Genomic DNA, 23,335 nt, shown 5'->3' on the forward strand with positions numbered 1-23,335 from the left:
TGTGTCTGCTCCACAAGATTCACCGTCCAGTTTTTTCCGCAACAAATAGGTAATCATCTTTGTGTGGGGTATTGACATAATTTTTTCAATTATTTGGATGTAAAAATAAAGTATTTGTAGTGTTCATGTATATGTACACAAAGAAATAGAAGAGAATAGAATATTGAGAATGATCTATTGGAGGCTGCAAAAGCAAATCCCTAATAATCCTGAACTCGTATTGGACTATCTCCCAAGTATTATTGGAGTTGGCTAGAACTGAGCACGATATCATAGATGTGTATGCTCTTTTCTTCCAAAGCCTCCAAATTTAAATTGTATTTGCACCAAAATTATTTGGATGTTCAAGGTCGGTACTAGAACCTATCTCCTTTTTCTATAGACTAAAGGAGTAAAAGATTATAGGCCACTCAATGTAACGCACAGAACCGCAAAAAAGTCTAGCTAAGGTACTAGGCAATAGACTTGCTCCACATTACATTGACTTTGTTTGAATCCTCGGCAAAATCTGTCCAAGCCTTACTAGGCAAGAGTGGGTGTTTGGATCTGTTAATATTTTCTTGCTTTTAAGGGCAAACTTGCCTCAATGGGCTAGGAAAATCTCAGCCACGATAGAGAGCTGATTTTGCTCGCTCTTGATGGCAAAAACCGCGCTAGCATATTGTACGAAAAAGGTGAAGCATGAACCAAACTCATCAAAAGCTCTGTTTATTGTCTTATCTGTTATTCTTTCTTGATCCAAAAGCATCCTTTTCTTGTTTCAAGATCTGGTTGGTTGTGAGGCAAGAGAACTGATTTATTTACGAACCAGTGAACAATTACCTGTTGTATGGTGGTGGAAGAATTATCGGCTAATAGCAAACAACTTATATTCGTATCGTCGATATGCTAACCATCAGGAACGGCTTCAAAGTCCAACCTCGATATTAGATTAGTAGTGATAATTGCTAATAGTTGATGAGTAAATGAATGTATTGTTTGCTTGGATTTTGATATGCATGCATGTATACACAACACTTTTCTGAAGTTTGATTTTTCTATATATTAATTTACTGGAGACTGGAGAGCTAAATGATTTGTTATGTGAAGTTGCTCCCAAAAGCTAGTTTATTTATCTCAAACCAAATGGTCAGCTCGATTAAGCACGGCAATGCTAGAATAGGCAGAGCACTAGCTCAGCCTAGCAACGAACCAAATGTATTCTTAGTGTCCGAAAGCCAAAACGGTTACATCAAAGGAGGAGTACATTCACAGACCAGTAATTACTTAAAAAAATAATACCCACATGCTCTTACATTAAAGTGATGAGTACATTCATGGAGCAATAATCATATCTAAAAATAAAAACCGCCATGCTCTTTGTCAAGCTTGATATTTCTAAGAGTATTTGATAATCTCATAACTTTATATCTTAAACCCTAATTATCTAGAATATAAATTATATGTGTCGACCAAATTTTTCTTGACACTATAACAGTTGTTTTGCAAACAAAATATGTGCTTTGCTTGTTTGAACAATTGATTTTGTGCCTAAAACAATTTAAACATGATGTAGGATTTGTTTCACGAACAAAAATGATATTACCGTACAACATCATATATAGTCATTGTTCTCCAATAGTTCATGGAATATATCAATATAACATATCTTCAAGTAAAATGTGTTTAATTGGAACAAATCCTCACTCCAATATTTGATAGTTTATTTTCTATGGCCTATATCTTGTGAATTTCATTTTCTGATAACAACCAAGATTGTAAATACCTATCACTTAGTTATATTATTGTATCCTTCCTTCTTTTAAATAGAAGATAAAAACAAGTACCTTCTTTGTGCATCCATAGACTTCTTAAATAATCTTTTAGCACAAAAATCTTATGGGTATTTGTTATGTATTGCAAATATCTATTTTATCCTATTTGTATTAGATCTATACGTTGAAATAATTCTGTAGAATATAAAAGTGAGCAACAAAGTTTTAGATATTTTCTCCTGTTCTCTCAGTTTGGCTATTTCATCTCCTGGTCTAAAATTATCTTAAGCCGTAATATTCTATTAAAAGTGGCTCACTACCACAGGACCGAGGCATATCCACTAAAATGAGATTTCCTATATTGAATCTCTATCACGATCATGTGAAACAAATCCGTAATTTGAAAAATTTATGGTTAGAGTGGTAGAATATTCACAGGCAAGCTGAATCCATATATATTCTAGAATAAAGGATGTGATATGATCCACGCACTACACCAGCTGTAACTACTCGTACAGGAGTAGGACTAGTTGGAACATAACAAAATTATCCGAGTAGTACTCGGTAGGACTCCTATGCTTGTATTTGGTTAGGACTTACATGTTACCCTATCTCCCAGACTATATAAGGATGGGCAGGGACCCCCTTCAAAGAATAATCGTATAAGGCAATACAAACCACCACACAGTACCTAGCGTATTACGCATATTGCGTCCCGAACCTATCTAAAGTTTCGTGTTTTTTTTACTTTCGAGTTTCTGATCTCGGTAACACCTCACCTACAATCTACCACCTCTGGGATATCACTCAATAGGCTTGGAGGTTAAACACCGACAACTGGCGCGCCAGGTAGGGGTGTTCATCGAGCATCCACTGGCGAACTCGATGACACTTTTCAACTTCACCAGCGTCATGCTCGACGAGGGCACCACGTTCACTTTCGGCTTCTGGGTCAGCGTCACCAACAGCTCTGGTGATTTCAACAGCTGTCGCGCCGACACCAGGGAGCCGGAGTCATCTGCTCCAGCATTATGCCGTGATATTAACGACCTCGCCGATGATCTTGGCAAAATTCGACTTTCCGATCTAATTGGAAACTATGAGGGCGAGTCTGGATCCAACTCGAATGAGCTTGAAGGACCTCATCTTCAAACATCAATCTACTCGGACCAGCGGGATGATGTTCCGTACAAGACCAATTAGCAGATCAGCGCGCACCTGCGTCTGAGCTCAAGACATACGGATTTGATTATGTGTTCCATCTGGCTTCTTACGCGGCGCTAGGCTTCAAATCAAAGTCGTCGAGTTGGAATTCGAAGCGGACAACTAATCTGGCTGACGTCTGTTGAGCAGCTGGCTCTGTTTCTAGGATTCGATGTGCCGAAAGGCACCATGGTTCTCGTGAACGCCTGGGCTATCAGCAGGGACCCTAAGTACTGGTACATGCCCGAGGAATTCATTCCAGAGAGGTTCGAGCGTTCCACGATTGATTTTGGGGGAACGGATTTTGAGTACACACCGTTCGGTGCAGGGCGTCGGATATGCCCGGGCATAGCATTCGCGTTCGCTAACATGAAGCTCCTACTAGCTAGCCTTTTGTATCTAAGGACGCAAGTGGGTACTCAATACTATTTTTTGAATTAGCTAATTAATTACGATGGCATTCCATTCTAATTGATTTCTCCTCTAAATTATTTGCGCGAAATATTATTCTAATTTATTTTATCATTTTTTTGAATTGACCTATTTGTACCATTTTGACCGTGGGCTACTACGTGGAATGGAGGCAGCAAATCTGGATATTGATAGAGGAAGTAGGAGTCACCGTCCGACGGCTCCAGGACCTCCAGCTTGTTCCTCTCGTCCGGGTGCCATTACGGCCGGTGGAGTAGTAGTGCAGTGCTTTGCATTTCTTATCGTTGTGCAGAAAATCATCATTTGAGGAGCTTGTACATCTATCTTACGTATATGTAAATATATATGCAAGTCTTATGATTTTCTGTGTACCAAGTTATATGTATGTTTTTTTGTCTGTATACTATCACAAATATACTGATAATTAGAGTTCCATTCAAATATAACTGTTTGTATGCACAAATGAATTATTTCTAAAACAACATTGTGCAAACGGTAGACATATAGAAGTTACATGTAAGGATGCAGGCGGGCCCGTCTGCAGCCTGCACGATCTCCTATCGAATTTTTGCGGTATAAATCAAGCAGACGTGCAGACGCGTGTCGAGATCTGCGAGTCGAATAGCTGCTGCATATCTACATCTCATTCGTCTAATAAGCTTGGCGCGTCACTGCATCCGAATCATCTTCTAGCTGATCTGTTTATTTCTTCGGATACCGTTTCGTACGCGATTGCATTCGACTAATGAAGCTGTCTTACTCAGGACAAAAAAAATCGCCTATAATGTATGACGAATTAAGAAATGCATACGCGAGTAGCATGCGTGCTGTCACGACTAGTAAAATATTGAAGGTGCAGTGCAGCAAAGTACCAGATACAAAAAAAAATGATGGAGCTGCGCAGGCAGTTCGCATCTGAATGTCACAGCTCATTAACATATTTTCAATAAAATACTATAGAAGTTGTACGAAGATCATAGGTCTGTTTCACGAAATGTATTACAGCTGTACTTACATGTAAATACCAGATACAAGATTTGCCACACCGAATGTGTAAAAACTGAACACTAAAGAAACTCAGCACGTAAGGACCTCAGCAGTACAAATAAGCATGGACCTTATTAGTAGTTTCGGGTCTCATGTACATATAAGAAGTACATGTCTCCAAACGCCGCCACCGCTGCTGCACCAAGGAACACAAAGCACCACTTGTGCCGCTAGTCCACCGGCACAGGCACTCGGATGACGGGAACCAGCCGGAGGTCTTGAAGCCGTCGTGCGGTGACCCCGATTTCCTCGGTCATGTCCAGATCCGCCGCCTTCATTCCAAACGGTAGTTCCCAGTCAAAATGGTAAAGGAGGCCAGCGAGTGCGAGCTCCAGGTGCACAAGCCCAAACACCATTCCCGGGCACATCCTCCGTCCCGCCCCGAACGGTAGGTACTCGAAGTCCGTCCCCTTGAAATCAACCTTGCTACTCTCAAATCTTTCAGGCACAAATTCCTCCGGCGTCTCCCAGTAGTTGGGGTCCCTGGCAATCGCCCATGCGTTCACGAACACTATCGTGCCCACCGGCACATCAAACCCTAGGACCTGGCATGTGTTCCGGCATTCTCGTGGGAGTAGAAGTGGCACGGGTGGGTGTAGCCGAAGAGCCTCCTTGATGACCAGCCGCATGTACTGCAGATTGCTAAGATCATCCTCTGTTACTGTAGCCCGTCCGGCAAGTGCTTGCCGGACCTCGTCTTGCACCTTCTGCATCACTCTCGGGCTCCTCATGAGCTCGGCCATGATCCATTGCAGCGTCGTCGCAGCCGTCTCGCTGCCTCCGGCGAACATGTCCTGCACGGCACACACGTAGCCAAATTTCGTTACTCTGCATCACTGAAAAAACACCATGGTCTACCCGCAAAAAAAAGAAGAAGAAAAAACACCATGGCCTGTGTTTGTTTGTTTGGGATTTAAGTGCGCGAGTGCTTACTCCGACCACTGACTTGATGTTGTCAGTGGTGAGCGGAACCTGCAGATCACCTTCCCTCTGGATCCTCAGGAGCACGTCGAGCAGGTCCTCCTTGCCGTCGTCAGACGCCCTGCTCTCCTCGTGCTCCCGGATCAGGGCGTCCATGAACGCCACCGCTTCCTGCCGATGCCGCTTCATCCGGCCGGGCATTCGGCTGACGAGCATGGCGAGGCGCGACGACGGGAAGAGGTCCGGCAGGCTCATTTTGGCGAACAGCTTGAGCCCGCGCTCCAGCATGCCCAGGAACGTGTCCCGGTCCTTGAACCGGCTCCCGATTATGGCGCGCACCGAGGAGTCGGCGGCGTACACGGACAGCAGCTCGCTCAGGTTCACCGCCCGCGGCGGCGTCGCCGACGCCGACGCCGCGGCGCGGAGGAGCCGACCGGCCTCCTCCTCGCGGACGGGCCTGAAGGACTGGACGCGGCGGGCGCTGAGCAGCTCGACGGTGCAGATCTTGCGGATCTGCCTCCAGCCCTCGCCGTAGGGCGCGAAGATGATGCCCTCGGCTCCCGCGGGGATGGCCAGCCGCACCATCCGCGTCACGGGGCGCGTCGCGAAGTCGAGGTCGCGCGCCCGCATCACCTCCCGGGCGGCGTCCGCCGAGGAGGCCACCACGACTGGGAGGCCGCCGAGGCGGAGCAGCATGAGCGGGCCGTGGCGCGCCGCGAGGTCGCGCATGGCGCGGTGCGGGAGCGCGCCCGCGAGGTGGTGCAGGTGGCCGATCACCGGGAGCGCCCACGGCGACGGGGGCAGCCGCGCGCCGCCGCCTCGCCGGCGCGACGCCGCGCGATTGAGCCACCAGAACGAGACGGCGGCGAGGAGTGGGAGGAGGAGGAGCAGGTGCAGCGGGAGCGCCGCCATGGGTGTGGCCTTGGTGCTCGAATGATTGAGTGGATGAACGAAGCAGAGCACAAGTCAACTGCTGCCTTGACAATTATCGCAAAAGGCAGAAAGTGTTGCCCCTGCTTTGTAAGGTAGCAAATTCATGTCGATTCCTAGTCTGATGTAAACTCTTTTTCTCAGAAGAACAGGTCTATGATGTTGATCTTATTTTTACTCGCATACACTAGTGATAGTCAAGTTTTTTTTTTTCAAATTCAACGTAAAAGTTTCTTGGCATTTTGGCAGGTTCCGTTTGGAGTGGCCCCATTCCTTTAGATCATCTTGTGTTGGAATGCTTGAATCGGCTTTCATGTTGTAGGAATTTTTGCGCAAAACTCCATTTGTGGTCATTTTCTGTGTTCTTTGACAAAGTAATCGATTGCACATCCAATTTAACTTGACCACTTGACCGGCCGTCGATACTCAGCTTTGAGCTAGTGAGATAAGCATTTGTGTTTTCCCTCAGCTCTGCTTACCACTGCACCAACAGTGTTGAATGATCTCTGAAACTGCACATCATGTAAAATCAGTCTTAGTGGGGAGTGTCATCGTACAGTTACTAATCCATCATCCTCGTAAAATTCAACCGGCATAGTTATTTAGTTCTCACTCATGCAAGTTTTACATGCTTGGCACTGGACTTTTAAAGAGTTGAGGGGCGAAGTTTTACATGCTTGCTAAAGTGTATCTCATGGGTCTCTCTAGCCTCGCTCTCCCGCGAAGGTAAATACGAGCTTTAATTTGCTCCTCAACTGTGATAGCATTCCATACTATTACAGACATCACAGTTGCCGGCCAAAAAAAAGAATACAAAAAGAACACACACACTCCTAGTATCTCTCTGTCTCCTCAAAACAAACTATACACTATTCTCTTTTTTCAATGTACTGTTTCTTAAGACTACGATTCTCTTTTTTCAATGTACTGTTTCTTGAGACTACGATGCTAGCAGTTGTTACAATGTACTAAAATTTGATCAATTACTAAAACTCTTTCCATATAATTTATGTTTTTACTAAAATTGAAAGAATTAGTACGAGCCTACCATGTTGGTTCGTAACAAAAATCATGATGACCAGTTAAAACGAGTTCAGGAAAGTGTAAAGAGTAGTTACAAAGATGACGGCTTTGATAATATTCATGTCGAGGGAGTAACTGGCTGGCGACATCGTTCTGCTGTATCAGCAGCACGTCGACAAGGTTCTCGCCCTCGCCGCGGCCGCCGACCATTCTTTCCTGGTGCTCCTTGACGACGTCGATCGGTCGATGATCCCGAACATCGTGTCGTGGCACTCCTCGGCGAGGCGCCGGACGCCGCTGTGCCGGGTCCAACGAGGCGGGAGGACGGCCACAGGTCAGCCGGGTTGAACCCCGCGGCGAGCTCGCCGGCGCGGTCGAGCGCCAGCAGGAACACGTCGCGGTTCTAGAACCGGTCGCCCGCCACGGCGCGCACCGTGGCGTCCGCCCGCCGCAAGACGAGATCGGACATCCGCCGCGGCCTCGGCGCACGCGCGCAGCATGGCGGTTGGCGGCGACCTCCTCCTCCCGGACGGAGCGGAAAGCGAGGACCCGGCGCCTGTCCAGTTTAATTTCTCCATACAATCAACCAGAGATGGAGCCAAGAAAACTCATCTTGAGGCCAAATGCCAATAACGAAACAATAGCAATTGCAAAAATAAAATTTCGCAACTAGCATTTACAAGAAACATTTGTTGCAATGTAGTAGTAGATCACATCACGAGCCGTCCTCCATCTCTGAACTACTAGCATACAAGCAACATGCTTACTACAGCAAGCCATTGGCTGGCGACCACTGTAACACTATCACCATTCACCAGCAACAAAAGCACAAGTTACTCTACCCCATGGACTCACTCGCCGTGGACTCGGTGTCGTCGTCGGAAGACTCGGTCTCCGACTTTATGCTTGCCATGGCGCGCCGGCGGAGGTACACGCCAAGGCAGCACGAGATGTAGGCGTCGATGGACGCGTACCTCACCTGCTCCGGGGACAGTCTCAACCCGTCCCACTCGCTAGTGCGGATCTCCCACGGTTTCTCCACCCCATGGATTCTTAGCAGTCTGCTCGCCATGTCCGCTAGGGACGCGTTGCCCATGCCGGCAGCGCCGCGAAGCTCGAGCACTGACCGCACCTCCAGCCCGTGGTGAGCATAAAGCTTCCGGCGGTCGGAGCCGACGTTGTAGGCCGCGAACATGACGCGGGCGTCCGCCAGGAACCGGCGGAGGATCCGGGGCACCCGGGCGGCCTGCGCGAGCTGAAAGACCAAGCATCGGTTGCCCGCGCACAGCTGCAGCGTGCCCGGACGTGGCTCGGCTCCGGCGGGGAGCCTGCCGAAGGGCGGCGTCCACTGCACGTCCAGACCCACGGTGAGGCCGGCGGCGGAGTGGAGTGTGCGGCGGTGGCGCCACAATGTGGTGTAGAGCCACCTGCGCGCGACGGCGGAGCGCGCGGTGAGCTTGGTCTGGACGGCGCGGCCGTCGACGCGCACCGTGCTACGGGCAACCATTGCGGGGCTAGCGATGAGCTGTTGCTGGCCAGGCATACAGGAGAACGGAGGACAACTATCCTACCCTACTTTCAGGAAGGGTCTCTAGAAAAACAGAAATCACAACAAGGTTCCTGGACTCTTTCCAAGCGGAAGATTCAAGAAATCCCGCCACCGTCGCCGGATCACGCCGCCGCCGAACCCGAGACCGAAGGGAACTCCATCGCACAAAGACTTTGAAACGAACCGCAAAAGACACTCGCCGCCACGAACGAGCTGAAGCCGACGCTGAACATCCATCGATCGGGCTCGCCGCCAACGAAAACCGCCGCCGCGGGAAGCTCGAGCTCGATCCATCCTCTTGGCAACCGCAACACCCGCAACCTCCTCCGCACCCTGGAAACACGAGACTGGCTCCAGCCGCCGCCACCGAGGACGACGCACCGCCGCCGACCAACTCCTGTACAAGGGCACAAAGCGCGGAGAACCACCTCCATAGGCTCGCCGCCGGTGCCGAAGCAGAACACCGACGGGATGGGGAAGAGTCAGGAGAACTTATTCCGCCGCGACGCCGCCGCCGCCGCCCCGCCGCCGCCATCCGAAAACAAAAACCTAGTGCACTAGGACGTAACCTATCCCCTACAGCCCCAGCCGGCAAGAGACCGATGGTCTCCGCCACCTTGCGACGCCCCTCGGGCCATCGGAGACGGAGGAGACCACCGGCTCCGCCGGCGGAGACGCTATCCTCCCTTTTCTCCTCTCGCAACCGTAGCAGGCAGGGAGAGCGTGCTGGAAATCTCTCGAGCGGGGAGAGTTGAGACCGGCGCACTGAGAAAACTCTGATCCTAGTTGAGGAGCGAGGTGCAGCTTCATGATCGCTGCAGAAGAAAACTTTGATCCAAAACTCTAATCTCTTTTATTTCCTTGCAGTCGTGTACTCCCCCCTCTTAAAAAAATAATACTTTATAATTCAAAATTTGTCAAAAATAAATTATTTTATTCTATTTAAAAGTGCTTGCGCATTTAAAAATTAATTAGTATCAAATATAGTTAATAAATAGAAGCAAATATGAATATTTTATTTTTTTATTAATTTGTTCTAAAATTCTTAAGATATTTTATTTTTTGAAACGGGGGAGTAGACACCATAGGTCCACAGCAGTCGAGACCACAACCTACTGGAGGCGTCACAGCACTGAGCCACTGACCACTGAGGACAGGGCGGTATGAATGCTTGCTTGTGCAGTCTTCTCGGGAAGGAAATGCACGCGTGCAATGCCATGCAAGGCCTCTGAACTCTGATCGGCTGATCCCCTGCTGGAGACGCGGACTGCGGATCTCTGGAGCCGAGCCGAATCCTTCACGGATCTCATTCGCTTTGGTCCAAATGCTACACGCCTACGCCGGCCGATAAAAGGACAAGAAGATGACCGGTCATCCTGCTGACAGTTGGGAGTCAAGCGTAGTTCAAGCCTTCAAGGGTAGTTAGCGGTCAGCTAACAATCGGCACACGTAGCAACTAGCAAGCACGCAAAACCTCTCAACGCTCAGCGCCTCGCGGCTGAGCTCCCATCACATGAAATTAGACTTTACCATTTAATTTTATACACTTACTACTCACACCGTTTAAAATTATAAGTTAAGTTCGCTTTAATAGACTAGAAAAATCAAAATAATCTATAATTATAATGGAGGAAGTACATATTATGGTCACCTTTTTTGTAATGAGTTTAGTACATGACACGGATTCAAAGCTTAAGTGATATTTGAGTTCCCAGACTAATGGTCTAACCTTAAGCTACGGCCACAAAAGAAAAAAAAATGGCGTGCCGAACAATAAGATAGAAAGGGTGCTAGTCAAAGGGTGCCACTTCAGATGATGAATTAAACATCTATCACTTGAAGACCGGCTCAAAAGAAACCGGCTCGTATCTTCTTCCTCGCTTCTTCCATCCGTCTCTTCTGAACATGCTCCAGCCCTTCACCCCACAGCGCCCGCCAACTCCGTCTCCGGCGGCTCCTATCGTCAGATCCGCATCCGCCGCCCTAATCTAGCTCCCGTCGCCATCGATGTGCCTCCACAGCCCGCCTCCGCCGGACCCTCGCTGTGACGCCTCCGCCGCTTCCACTATCACCAGGGATCCTCCACAACCCGCGGCTAGCGTCATCCCACCCCACTCACAATCTATCACCACCGCCGGCAGCCGCCACCCCCAGACCCTCTCTGTATACCCGTGTCCTCGCTAGACAAGCTTCGCTCCGGCAGCCCAAACCTCAAAGTCCCTAACCTGAACCCTGAAGAAGCGAGCGGGGGCGATAAGGCAGCGGAGGAGAACACCGGCGGCGAGATAGAGGAGGAAGGAGGAGTCACGAGTGGGCCGTACCAGAGCCGCGAAAGGCTGAAATGGCCACCGACGCTGTTTCAGACGATGGCTGTGCTTTTGTAGCGCGAGGGCGATATATAGCCGCTGTGGCTAGTCAGAGGCCCATACGGGCCAAGCCTGAAACAAATTCAATTCCACGCCGAGTTGGGACAGGTCCACGATACATTGGACTCTCCTACCGCCGCCGGTCTTGCTCCTATGATTTAAAAGCCCATATTTAAGTAAATCGGCCCATTCATTATCTAGATGGGCTTGGACCTATATCGGTCTTGCACCGATAGGTTATAGAGCCGGCGGGCCATGGCAAACAGACACCGCTCCTGCAGACCATCGGCAGGAGAACACTGACACAGTGACACAAGTGACGAGAAATTAATCCATAGGCTCGCCGGCGACGGCGCTAGGCGCCGGGAACGGGCACGCGGAGGATGGGGCGGAGGAGGAGGTTGGCCTTCCGCCTCGCGGTGATGCCGAACGCCTCGGCCATGTCGAACTCCGCGGGGTCGGCCACGCCGGGCGCCTCCCAGTCGAAGTGGAAGAGCAGGCTGGCGAGCGCGAGCTCGACGTTGGCGAGCCCAAACGACATCCCGGGACACATCCTCCGCCCGGCGCCGAAGGGCAGGAGCTCGAAGTCGGCGCCCTTGAACTCCACCGCGCCGGCCTCGCCGGCCTCGAACCGCTCCGGCCGGAACGCCTCGGGGTCGCCGGGCCAGTACCGCTCGTCGCGGCCCAGCGCCCAGACGTTCACCAGCACGGTGGCGCCCCGGGGCACGTCGTAGCCGAGCACGCGGCGGGCCTCCTGGCACTGCCGCGGGAGCAGCAGCGGCAGCGGCGTGTGCAGCCGGAACGTCTCCCGGATGACGAGGTGCAGGTACCGGAGCTCGCCGAGCGCGTGCTCGGCCACCGCGCCGCGCGCGCCGAAGGCACCGCGCACCTCGGCCGTCGCCCGCCGCATCGCCTTGGGGTTCCGGACGAGCTCCGCCATGGCCCACTCCAGCGTCGTCGCCGACGTCTCGCTGCCGGCGCCGAAGATATCCTGCGGAGAAGAGAGGCCGGTCAGCGCGTTTGCGTACTCGACACGTCGCGCCGGGAAAGATCAGGCCTTGGGTGGCGCTATGTCGGCGCACGTGATCGAGTGCTGGATTCAGAGTTTCAGACAGAACATTGGGGCCTGCTTCAGCCTGATGCAAAGGCCACTACAGTTGAATCTTTTGTAGCGTTCTCGCAGAGTTTTGTTTTGGACGTTGGAAGCTGGATGTGATTGCGACAAAAGTTTGGAATTTTCAAGTACACAAGTTATATGAGCTAAATGGGTTTCATGTATAAGGAAAGGGAAAATTGAGAAACATTTTTTTGCAAAAGGCCACTGCAGTTGAATCTTTTGCAGCGTTCTTACACAGTTTTGCTTTGGACTGTGGAATCCGGATGCGACAAAAAAAAATTGGGATTTTTAAGTACAAGTTATATCAGCTAAATTGGTTTTATGTATAAGAAAAGAAAAAAAATTGGAGAAACAATGTTAAATTCGCATTGAGTTCCCAAACTGTGCCAAACAAAGGACTGCGATCAAACTCGTTCCTACCTCTGGTTTGCTATGTCTATTCCCATCATTTGTTTTTTTTCAAAAAAAATGAAGAGCCTACACCTCAATCAGCAGGATGCCAGGATTACTGATCTGAATTTAGCTTGGCCCCCAAAATCACAGTCCTTCAGTTTCTATCCTTATCTTCTGGAAAGAAAAGTTCACTCTGTGCTCCTGTCTACGGTCTAAGATGATGCATATGATGTTACGCGTTGGGTTGCTACCTTGTTAACAGTATGGTACTATAAGATAAGATGCATGTCTGATCGTCACAATGGTTTCAGGGAAACGATGTGCATTGCAGCTGGAACAACCTCGCAAGCTGCCAAGTGGCGCGAGAAAGATACATCCTTGTGATTTTTGCCGTGATTATGACGTAATTGGAACGAGTAAGCGAAGAGTGCTTACAAAGATGACGGCTTTAAGCACGTCCATGTCGAGCGGGATTTGTAGGATTCCATCCTTCTGTATCTTCAGCAGCACGTCGAGGAGGTCCTCGGCCTCGCCGGCTCCGCCGCCTCTGTCAATCACCTCCAGGTGCTCCTTGATGATGCCGTCTAGGATCCCGTACACCGTGTCGCGGCACTCCTCGGCGCGCCGCACGGCGCCGCTGAGCCAGCCGACGAGGCGGGAGGACGGCCACAGGTCCGCCGGGTTGAACCCCGCCGAGAGCTCGATGGAGCGGTCGAGCTCCCGCAGGAACACGTCGCGGTCCCTGCACCGGTCGCCCATCACGGCGCGCACCGTGGCGTCGGCCACGAGCGCGGACAGCCGCGCGCGCATCTCGATGGGCGCCGCGGCCGCCGCCGCCGCGGCGCACGCGCGCAGCATCGCGCCGACCTCCTCCTCGCGGATGGCGCGGAACGACAGCACCCGCCGCGCGCTGAGGAGCTCCGTGATGGCGATCTTCCGGAGCTGACGCCAGTGCTCCCCGTACGGCGCGAAGATGATGTCCCGGCCGCCGCTGGTGAGCACGCGCACGGTGGCGCTCAGCGGCCGCGACGCGAACGCGGTGTCGTGCGTCTTCATCACCTCGCGCGCCGCCTCCCGGGACGTGACCACCAGCGTGGGCACCTCCCCGATCCGGAGCAGCATCACCGGCCCGTGGTGCCGCGCCAGGTCCCGCATCGCGCGGTGCGGGAGCTGGCCCGCGAGGTGGTGCATGCTGCCGATGATCGGCAGCTGCCACGGCCCCGGCGGCAGCCGCAGGCCATGACCGTGCGCCGGGCCGCAGCGGCGCTTAGCTATCACGACGAGCAACGACACCAGGGCCAAGGCGAGGTAGAAATAGTGGTGGTCTTCCATTGGCGTGTGCCAACGATGCTTCCAAGCCCAGCTATGGCGACATTGCCGGCTTGCCACTTATGCTTGTGCTCGTGACTTGGGTGTCGCTGGGATGGCGAGAACTAGTCTTCCACCAGCTGCTACATGGAGGCCAAATTATTGCCCTTCGCGGTGTCGTTTTGTAGGGGGAGCACCCAAATACTTGGATGATTCACAGATGCGCCGTGGAGCAAAGACAAGGCTTACACACATGCTTATGCGTTTGGTGGCCTCATGAGATCATATCTTTCTATTTTATTTTTTAGGGTTGTCATGGACAGACTTTAACAAATATCTTATATTAAATTTGTTTATAAAATCAATTTATGCGAGCACTTTCCAAAAATAAATGAACATATGAATTTTATGTTTTCAAATTAAATATTTTGAAAACAATTGATGTCTAAATTTTAAAATTGGATCTATCAACATCATAAACATTAAATATTAAGACCTCCGGCCGTACCTTAAGAATTTGAGGAATTTAGGCACCAATGCTAAACACAAAAAGGAGTCCCTACATTCGGAAAATGCCCGCAACCACAAATATTTTTTTCATTACATAACTGCAACATATCTGTTTACAACAATAAAAAAAAGCATTAGGTAATCATGCTAAAAAGGTAAGTTAGTAATCTGCAAACACTTATTTACTCCTTAACTTCCACTGCAAAGCACCATCCATTTGGTATTGAAATGAAATCTTTAATTATACTTTCAAAATTAATCGTCCCTTAGATATGATCACAACACGGCCCAAAATTGAGCTTTGGAATTAAAAACATGGAAGAAATAAATGAGATGCGTGATGATAAATCCATTGCCACTAGCATTATCGTTTCAGGGGAAATTGTGACTTAATTGATAGGACGGAGTTATAATGGTACGAATTATTTTTCATGGTGGTTGAAGAGTTCTTGCGGAAGCAATCTATCGGACAGGAGTGACGGTTGGTTGAGCATAGAGAGAAAGAGACTTGGAGAGACGAGGAGAGGAAGAGGTAGGAGCGGGATGGGGAAAGGTTTGACTAACGGTTGACTATGCTGTTGTTTTTTTTTAAAAAAGGAACTGCAAGAGTTTTACCGTTCTTTTATTAATAAAGGAGAGTGAAATAAAAGTAACAAGGCCTAGACCAAAAAAAAATGCAAAATGCTGTGGCGTAGCCTAATCTCCTGGGCACAGATCACTCGTACAAGACTGTGCTGTTAATAGGTGACTGCTCTGTGCTACTGTCTCACCCAATTTTGAGGGCTTTAAATTTGGGGGCCCTGTTTGGTCGAACTTTGGGAAAGCTACCCGACAATGGGACTGTTATATATGTGGCGCAAGTTACTTAAAGCGGCTTATTTCTTTACTAGCACATTTATGTTCACAGCTGTAATGCATTTCGTGAAACAAACCTATGATCTTCGTACAAATTCTATAGTATTTTATTGAAAATATGTTTAATAAGCTGTGACATTCAGATGCGAGCTGCATGCGCAGCTCCATCATTTTTTTTTTTGCATCTGGTACTTTGCTGCACTGCACCTTCAACATTTTACAAGTCGTGACAGCACGCATGCTACTCGCGTATGCATTTCTTAATTCGTCACATACATTATAGGCGATTTTTTTGTCCTGAGTAAGACAAGCTTCATTAGTCGAATGCAATCGTGTACGAAACGGTATCCGAAGAAATAAACAGATCAGCTAGAAGATGATTCGGACGCAGTGACGCGCCAAGAGTATTGCACCAAAACAGATGCCAATTCGGAAGACCAGACAAATGAGATCAGCAGCAACGTGCCACTGTTTATGCATGACAGTGTGCTGGTTGTCTACTAAATTATATGCCAAAGCAACCAATGTCACGGTTAGTACACTAGGATTAGGTTCGGTGTTACCTTTTTTTAAAAAAAAAATTGTCTCGTTTTTGTCATGATCCGTGCAGAGAAGATGCCGAGCTGCGATTGTCCAAGGACACAAGAATCTTGGACTGAAGCAGTTACTGTATGCTGATTTTTTTTTCACTGATGGCTAAAGAGGACTCAGTGGGGAAAAAACAAAGAGCAAAATTCACAAGAAAAATATGCTTCCTTTAACTATCTGATATGTAATATGTCTCGGTGGAAATTATACACGTGATTGCTGGAAAAACTTGGGTGCAAAATCGAATGCAGAGGTAGGAAGTTGATCTTCCTTTTTCGTTAGAACTGGGAACCTATTGACTCAGTAAAAAAAAGAAGTAAATTGATTTCATTTGTATCTTCGCACATGTCAGTTAGAAGGCCCAGGTAAAAGGAAATAGGCCCATAAATCAGATGGGCTTGGCCGAAAACTAATCTGCAAAACTGATCGCAACTTCTCCTACCCGTCCGTCTGCCGCTGATAGAGCCCAAGACCCCAGAGGCGAAAAGGAATAGAAACGGAAACCATCGCCGCCGCCGCCGCCATGGCCGCCGCCGGTGGCCAAACCCTCGGCCGGAGCAGCTTCTCCCGCGCCACAGACAACCAGGCTGCCTCCTCGTCCGGCGCCACCGGCGTCAAGCTTGGCCCGAACGGCGGCATCTTCGTCTCCTCCGGCATCCCCGACCTGGACAGTAAGCGTCCTCGTGCTTGAACTAAAAATCTCATCGCTCGCTCTTCTGTTCCCGGATGATATGTAAAATCTCCTCGTTGAGGAAAATTTCATCCTTTTGGCACCGACGATGCTCGGGAGTTTCTTTACCTGTATGTTTGAGCGTTTTGACGGAAACATTGCCAATTAGAATGTTGCGAGACCTATATATATTTTCAAAATGTTTAGTTTTCTCCCATCTTTATATTTTATAATCTGCCTTGCCTCTAGGCTTGGGAAGGGACCTCTAGGCTTGAGAAGGGAGAATAGATATGCTTTTTATCTGGGATATATGTGGAAGTGGAACATGGGCGTGAAGGAATTAGCATGGTAGGAATATCAGAGTATGTAGAAATAAGATATCCTTGGAAGTTACTTAATGTGATGAAGAGAGCATAAGAATCGAACTTAGAAAGTGAAAAGGAAAAGGATGCTCATATGAAAAGAAAAATTGTGATGCGCATTGGTAATCACTGAATCACCATTTATTTGGCCCTCTCTTTCAGGGATTCTGGGTGGTGGATTCCTTCTAGGCTCAGTTGTAATGATCATGGAGGACACTGATGCGCCACATCACCTTCTGCTTCTTCGCTGCTTCATGGCACAGGGTGTTGTGCACAAGCAGCCGCTGCTCTTTGCAGGGCCTATGAAGGAGCCACGGTTGTTCCTTGGTACTTTACCTGCTCCGGTTTCATCTTCAAAGGAGGATGGGCGACACAGGGCGATGGGGGTTGGACCAAGTAGTGATGGACGAGCAAATGTAGGTCTCCAGAAAGTGATTTTATTCCATAATTGGAGTTGCCAAGGAGCATTCTTCTTTCTATATTGCTCTGAATTTGTCATTATGCAGGATGAGGGCTTGAGGATAGCTTGGCAGTACAAGAAATACTTTGGAGATGAGAAGACTTCTCGTGCTGAACATAAAGGTGGTCCTCCATTCCATCTATTAATCTCTTGTTTGTTCTGTTGTTGGTGATTTTCTGCAGAACCATGCTTTGTATGCAAGTTTTCTTGCAAGGATGTGATACAAAATCTATTTAAAAAAGAGAGATATATTCATCATTAGCATGCTGATAATTTATTTGCCTTTTAATCAGCTCATTCCTGAGTATCATTGGTTGCAACCTGATGCTAACACTATAAACAGCTATTCTTTTTTCCCCCGAAAGGTTCCCCTGCTTTTAAAGAAAGCATATAGAGTTTTTTGTTTACAATCTGCTAGTGCTGGGATTACCAGCTTACAGGATAGCATCTCAGCAAAGGATAGTCTAAAGACAACCATACAGTACTAGGCACATAATATATATTATTTTGATTGTATTAGCATAATTTCCAGTACTATTATTTAACTTAAGCTTGCTTCTAGTCCCTCAAGATCTTCATGAAAAATCTGATTCACTTGGTATCATTGCAGACAATAAGCAGGAATTTAGCAATGATTTTGATTTGAGGAAGCCCCTGGAAAGGCATTTACTTAATGGACAGAATATTGAATGTGTAAGCACTCAAGAAGCAGATACTCTAAGCAACCTCCAGGATCGTTGTTCTGCTTTCTTATCCAAGCTTCCAAGGTGAGCTTAATTCTTGATTCGATGTTCAAAAATTGCTTTCCTTGAGGAATATCATGGTATAGTTGCAGTGCCCTTTTATCAGCATCTACTATATCTGTTGTCCAATAATGATAGTTTGGTTCTACTACCATGCCCTATGCCTAGTATTGATTCTGGAACCTCCTTTGTTTTTCGCATTCAGAAAAGATGGTGGAAGTTTAACTGCTGGGAGAATTGCTATACAATCACTATGTGCACCGCATTGTGGATACTTTGAGAAGGTAAGCATTTAGCTCCATGATATCCATTGGCTGGTGACTGCATTGTGTTGAAAATTCGAAACGGATTTTTGCTTCCTATTTTCTATCTAGTTTTGATGTTGTTGCAACTTGCACGTCATTTGATTTATGTACTGCAGGACTGGGACATGGTCTCATTTATCAAATCAGTGAAGGCCATGGTGCGGTCATCTAACTCGGTCGCTGTTATAACATTTCCGAGTACAGTTCTGTCAAATTCATTCTGTAAAAGATGGCAGCACCTGGCAGATACACTGCTATCGATCAAAGCAATTCCAGGCAAGCTTGACCCTTTTATAACCATTTTTATCATCTAATTTATCCTGCCTTTCAATTGCCCGTTTACTTGGTTACAGATGAGGACAAAGACTTGGCAAAACTCCTCACAGGATACCAAGATATGGTTGGTTTTTTGCACATCCACAAAGTGGCGCAAACTAATAGCCAGGTACCGAAGTCTTATAACTGCTGTAAAATAAACTTTGTGCTCGTATGTTTAACAACTTTTATGTTGACAAGCAGGTCCCTGTGATCTTAGAGGCGTCCACACTTTCCCTGAAGCTGCGAAAGAGGAGGTCGCTGGTGCTAGAAGGGTTGAATCAGGCTCCAGTGGATGGATCAAGTGGGCCTTCTTCTGCTGCATCAGGCAGTTGCTCGTCGTCGCAAGGTTCACAGCTTGATTTCTAGTTTGGATTCAGATGGTATGGCCGGTTCTATGAAGAGGAGCTCGGCAGTTTGATGGTTCATGTTAGCCATCCTCCCTCGTGTATCTATCAGCTTATTATTCACCACTTTGAATAGCATTCGAACAGGCTAGACTTGTATAGTACTATCTCCTGATGGAAGGTAATTTTCCAAGTTAGTCAACTTGTCTCAACAGGTTACTGAATTGTAGATTTGCACATGTCGTCTGTTTTGAACGATGATATTTGTGTAATGTGATAGCATGCTGATGCAGTTGAAGAGTTGGTGGTCTTCATGAAGAGGAAACTCCGGGGAGGAGATATGACCGACGGCAACAAGTTTGCTGTGTAATGCCAAATGCAAATGGCAGTTTTGGGCTTTCGACTAGAATCTTCATACAGAAGCAGAGAAACGTGAGATACTAGGCCATAATACATGCCTAGGATGGCATAAACAGTCGACCAAATAGGAAATCTAGCTTCATATAATTGTATGTTTAAGACATTTGGAGATGATTCTGGAGTAGATGTACAGAATCCGAGATGCAGAGTCGCGGAAGATAGAGATATTTACAGATGTTTAGATAAAACATTTCAGGCCTAAATATGCACAACTAAGATTGTTTGAAGCGGTACATGATCCATGATTCCCCATGTTATTTTCACGTTTTCAGGATATCTCCATCTTTACATTGATCTTATGGTTCTTATCCAGAAGATGCAACACCATCTCCAAAAAGCATGTTTGCAACTGGTGGAGGAAGCCATGCCGCATTGGCATTGTTTTGCACTACTTGCTGTTGCTGGTAATCATCACCCTGATCAGAGATGCTCGCAACCTTCCGACTCCTTGGCCTCACAATGCCCTTCCCAACAAACACACCCAGCTTGAGAGCAGTGAAGAAACCAATAGCAATGAACAGGGGCCTCACTGCCCAATGAAAGTCTTCCAGATGCTCATACTTCTTCACAAGTCCCTCACATTTGTCAAAGCTCACCACCTCAACCTCAGAGGGATCTGCCAAGCAAATGCATACTTCACCAAGGCTAAATTTGCCTGGGAATTTCACAAGAAGACACCCATTCGGATATACATGTGTAATTCGGCCGGTAGCTAATCCTCCACCCCTCTTTCGCTGCCATTCGAACCTTGGGCTTGAAATGTTGGCTTTCAGCCTCACAAACTGCCCTACACAGTAGGCTTCAGCCATTTGGAGATCTGAATAATTACCTTTCCAAAGGTTGTCCATTCCTATCAGACCAACAGTCACTGTACCGTCACGGTCAATGCTATGAAGAATACCAACCTGAGAACGCTTCTTGTCCTCCTCCCTCAGGCGTACCCAGTCTCCAGCAGCAAAACCATATGTTACCCTCTCGACAGCTGAGCAGCGAACCTTCAAAGGGCCGTGTAACCCATGGACTCGTACAAGAATGAAACCATCACGTTCCCCATCATCCTCCATGCCAACTATGGTTCCATCAGGGATTTCCATAGTTTCAGGACTACAGGAGCTTTTAAGCTTTCTTGAGCGGACCTTGTCTCCCACTTGCAGCTTGTCTTTGAATAGCAACCAATTTGTGTGATTTGCCATGGTCGGCCTGTCCACTGTTACATTTTCAGAATTGTCCCAGCCAGTGGTGTCATGATCTGCATCTTTAGCACTAAGCAATGAAAAATAGAAAACAAGTTAGGTCAACTGGTGTTCCAGCATTTTGCTCAAAAGAAAATAGAATGGGGGGGATATAATATTGACCAAAGATAGACCATACTACGATAGAACCAATGAAACACGTGAACACATTTCTATGCTTTGACAAGAGAAAAGACAATGCTCCAGTAGAACTTAGCAGTCTTAGATGTAACAGAAGCTAATCTTACAATAAACCATGCTGAAATTACTCATCTAGTGTAAATTCAAACAAAACCTGCATAATGCTGATAATGTGAAACCATGATGTTTAGCATGTTACCTCTCAAATGCATGCAAAATATCTTTCATCGAGGGACGGTTTCTAAAGTCATACTCAAAGCATCCAGAAAGCACAGATTCAACGCCTGGAGGCAGACTGTATGGGAATATTGGTTTTTCTTTCTTCAGGACAACCAACTGATAAATCTCATCTGGTGATTTTCCACGCCATGGCTGAATGCCACTCAACATCTCAAGGATGCTGCAGGCAAAACCCCATGAATCAGTCTCATAACTAATCGGACCTCTGATGTTTGGTTGCCATTGTTCTGGAGCCATGTAATTTGGAGTCCCAAGCCTTTGGATAAGGTCAGGATGAGGCAGCGAAAGTCCGAACAGCAGGGATGGGATTCCAAAATCCCCAAGCACAGCATGATCATGTTCATCTATGAGAAAATTGCAAGGTTTAAGATTTAGGATCATTATTCCCCTGTTGTGTAGATCTAATATTCCACGTGCCAAATCAGCCCCATATCTGCAAATTTAAAAAGTCATTAGAAAATATATTCAAGGAAATAGCCATACAAAAAATACATTGAAGTTATAGTATAACAAGAAAGGATAACTGACAGTAAGCCTGCACATGAGATTTTAGATCCCCTACAATTTCAGTGTGACGGTAAAGAGCAGATGCCATGCTGCTCCTTCACTTCTAGCCATCAACCAACAGATTTATGCCGTAGATGATTTTTATAATAAGTTTCTAAACTCTATAATACAATTAATGGTGCCTCATAGAAACTACTCGCTCAAGTCTAAAAGTTTTAGATTCTACATGTAGATGGCTCATGGTGTACTGGATGCGTAAATTAATCATTGGGCTTTTCCACCGCACCTTAAAACATCTGACAAAGAGAGCCTTCCGCCTTTAAGACGTGCCATCTTGTCTCCAACAGATCCTTCATAAAATTTCATTGCTATACAAATCTGAAAAATCCAAGAAGCCAAATAAGCTATGAATTAACCTTCATTACAAAGGTAACGCAACAGTGAGACTATGCGTAGCAGTCAATACAGAACAGCACACTGCAACCAGCATACCCTTCCATTCTGCGTGGAGATGCCATGCAGGAAACAAACATTGTCGAGACCCTGGCATTTGCTGAAGATTTCATCAAACCTTGCTGAGAAGAGCTGCAGCTGGTCCTCTTTAATTGGATGCAGCATCTTCACCGCGACCTCATGGTACCGTTCATAATCCTCCGTCTTCTGATGGTGAGTTGCTATCCAGACATCCCCAAATGGGCCTCTCCCAATCCGGTGCTTCAGCTTCAGCACGCTTGGGTCAATCCACGGGCTTATCTGGCTTGGACCAGAGAAGACCATCCGGTAGAGATCAGGGTCCTTCTCAAGCAGCATGTACTCAAATGCATCAGTGGGTTGGGAGTCGGAGCTTTGACCGGCCATTCCTACAGAGCAAATTTCACCATTACAAACCCCAATAATTTTTTGAGCAGGAAAGTCTCAGCACTTCATAGTATTCTAGCCACGCTCAGGGGCGGACCCAGCATAGGACATGGGTGTACACATGTACACCCGATAATTTTTGCAAACAAAATCGAAGTTAGTAGGTAATATATTGTAACTGGATTCAGATCCGAATACAAATAGTTTTGTTAGGGTTTGGGGTGCTCCGTCTCGCACAGCATAAGGAAAGAGGAGGGGCGGGCATACCTGGAGGATGCGCTCGTCGCCGGCAAAGGGCTGGGCGAAGACGTGACAAATGGAGCTGCCGCTCGCCCAGTCGTCGCCGCCAGGGAAGCAAGAGCGAGGGAGGAGAGAATCCGAGGGAAGGGAAAGGTCTAAGAAACAGAAACAGAAACAGAGGAAGGAGATGAACCGTGAGCGGGAGGGGCTGTCAGTGAGCCGAGCTCGAGCGAGCCTGCCATCCATCCCGAGCCGAGATCCATGTGAGCACAAGATGTTTTTATTGAGTCTTTAGGGATAGGAGTAAATCAGCCGGTCGTGACGCGTTTTATTCTACCTCTTCCTTTATACTCCTTTTTTAATATAATAAATAAATTAATAAAATTAGTTTATCATTCTTTTAATAATGCTCTACATGTTATACTAATTAAATTGGGTTGTCCTCTAATCAATATTGTATTGGGTCAATCTTTTCAATATTAGTATTGATCCAAATCTT

The 23,335-nt window shown here is 47.5% G+C and overlaps 5 protein-coding genes across 7 annotated transcripts; 1 reads left to right on the forward strand and 4 right to left on the reverse strand.

Annotated features, from left to right (window-relative positions):
* Nucleotides 1-4,368: 4,368 nt before the first annotated feature.
* On the reverse strand, nt 4,369-6,340 carry LOC112890879 (ent-cassadiene hydroxylase-like). The gene is made up of 2 exons (XM_025957749.1): nt 5,370-6,340; nt 4,369-5,230 (listed from the first exon to the last, which is right to left on the reverse strand). The coding sequence occupies exons 1-2, from the start codon at nt 6,267-6,269 to the stop codon at nt 4,607-4,609; spliced, it is 1,524 nt and encodes a 507-aa protein (XP_025813534.1). The 5' UTR covers nt 6,270-6,340; the 3' UTR covers nt 4,369-4,606.
* Nucleotides 6,341-8,148: 1,808 nt separating this feature from the next.
* LOC112889155 (Werner Syndrome-like exonuclease) lies at nt 8,149-8,817 on the reverse strand. The gene has a single exon (XM_025955644.1). It carries the CDS (start codon nt 8,815-8,817, stop codon nt 8,149-8,151), a length of 669 nt encoding a protein of 222 aa, XP_025811429.1.
* A 2,453-nt stretch (nt 8,818-11,270) lies between these two features.
* On the reverse strand, nt 11,271-14,253 carry LOC112889893 (cytochrome P450 71D7-like). Its single transcript, XM_025956682.1, has 2 exons — nt 13,171-14,253; nt 11,271-12,216 (listed from the first exon to the last, which is right to left on the reverse strand). Exons 1-2 carry the CDS (start codon nt 14,065-14,067, stop codon nt 11,581-11,583), a joined length of 1,533 nt encoding a protein of 510 aa, XP_025812467.1. The 5' UTR covers nt 14,068-14,253; the 3' UTR covers nt 11,271-11,580.
* A 2,179-nt stretch (nt 14,254-16,432) lies between these two features.
* On the forward strand, nt 16,433-19,851 carry LOC112889018 (elongator complex protein 4-like). Of its 2 annotated transcripts, XR_003227991.1 has the most exons (9): nt 16,433-16,667; nt 17,191-17,444; nt 17,535-17,610; nt 18,099-18,255; nt 18,437-18,515; nt 18,653-18,812; nt 18,890-18,981; nt 19,056-19,379; nt 19,492-19,851. XR_003227991.1 is itself a non-coding variant. In XM_025955476.1 (8 exons), the coding sequence occupies exons 1-8, from the start codon at nt 16,520-16,522 to the stop codon at nt 19,218-19,220; spliced, it is 1,131 nt and encodes a 376-aa protein (XP_025811261.1). In that variant the 5' UTR covers nt 16,433-16,519; the 3' UTR covers nt 19,221-19,496. The 2 variants fall into 2 exon arrangements, 1 of the variants encoding a protein (XP_025811261.1); XM_025955476.1 differs by having other exon boundaries at nt 19,056-19,496.
* On the reverse strand, nt 19,684-23,127 carry LOC112889017 (E3 ubiquitin-protein ligase KEG). Of its 2 annotated transcripts, XM_025955474.1 has the most exons (5): nt 22,864-23,127; nt 22,231-22,598; nt 22,025-22,116; nt 21,191-21,664; nt 19,924-20,881 (listed from the first exon to the last, which is right to left on the reverse strand). In XM_025955474.1, exons 2-5 carry the CDS (start codon nt 22,594-22,596, stop codon nt 19,924-19,926), a joined length of 1,890 nt encoding a protein of 629 aa, XP_025811259.1. In that variant the 5' UTR covers nt 22,597-22,598; nt 22,864-23,127. The 2 variants fall into 2 exon arrangements, with proteins under 2 accessions (XP_025811260.1, XP_025811259.1); XM_025955475.1 differs by lacking the exon at nt 22,864-23,127 and having other exon boundaries at nt 19,684-20,881; nt 22,231-22,596.
* Nucleotides 23,128-23,335: the final 208 nt, after the last annotated feature.

The sequence above is a fragment of the Panicum hallii genome, chromosome 4 (assembly GCF_002211085.1).
Source record: "Panicum hallii strain FIL2 chromosome 4, PHallii_v3.1, whole genome shotgun sequence".
In the NCBI taxonomy this organism is placed as follows: Eukaryota; Viridiplantae; Streptophyta; class Magnoliopsida; order Poales; family Poaceae; genus Panicum; species Panicum hallii.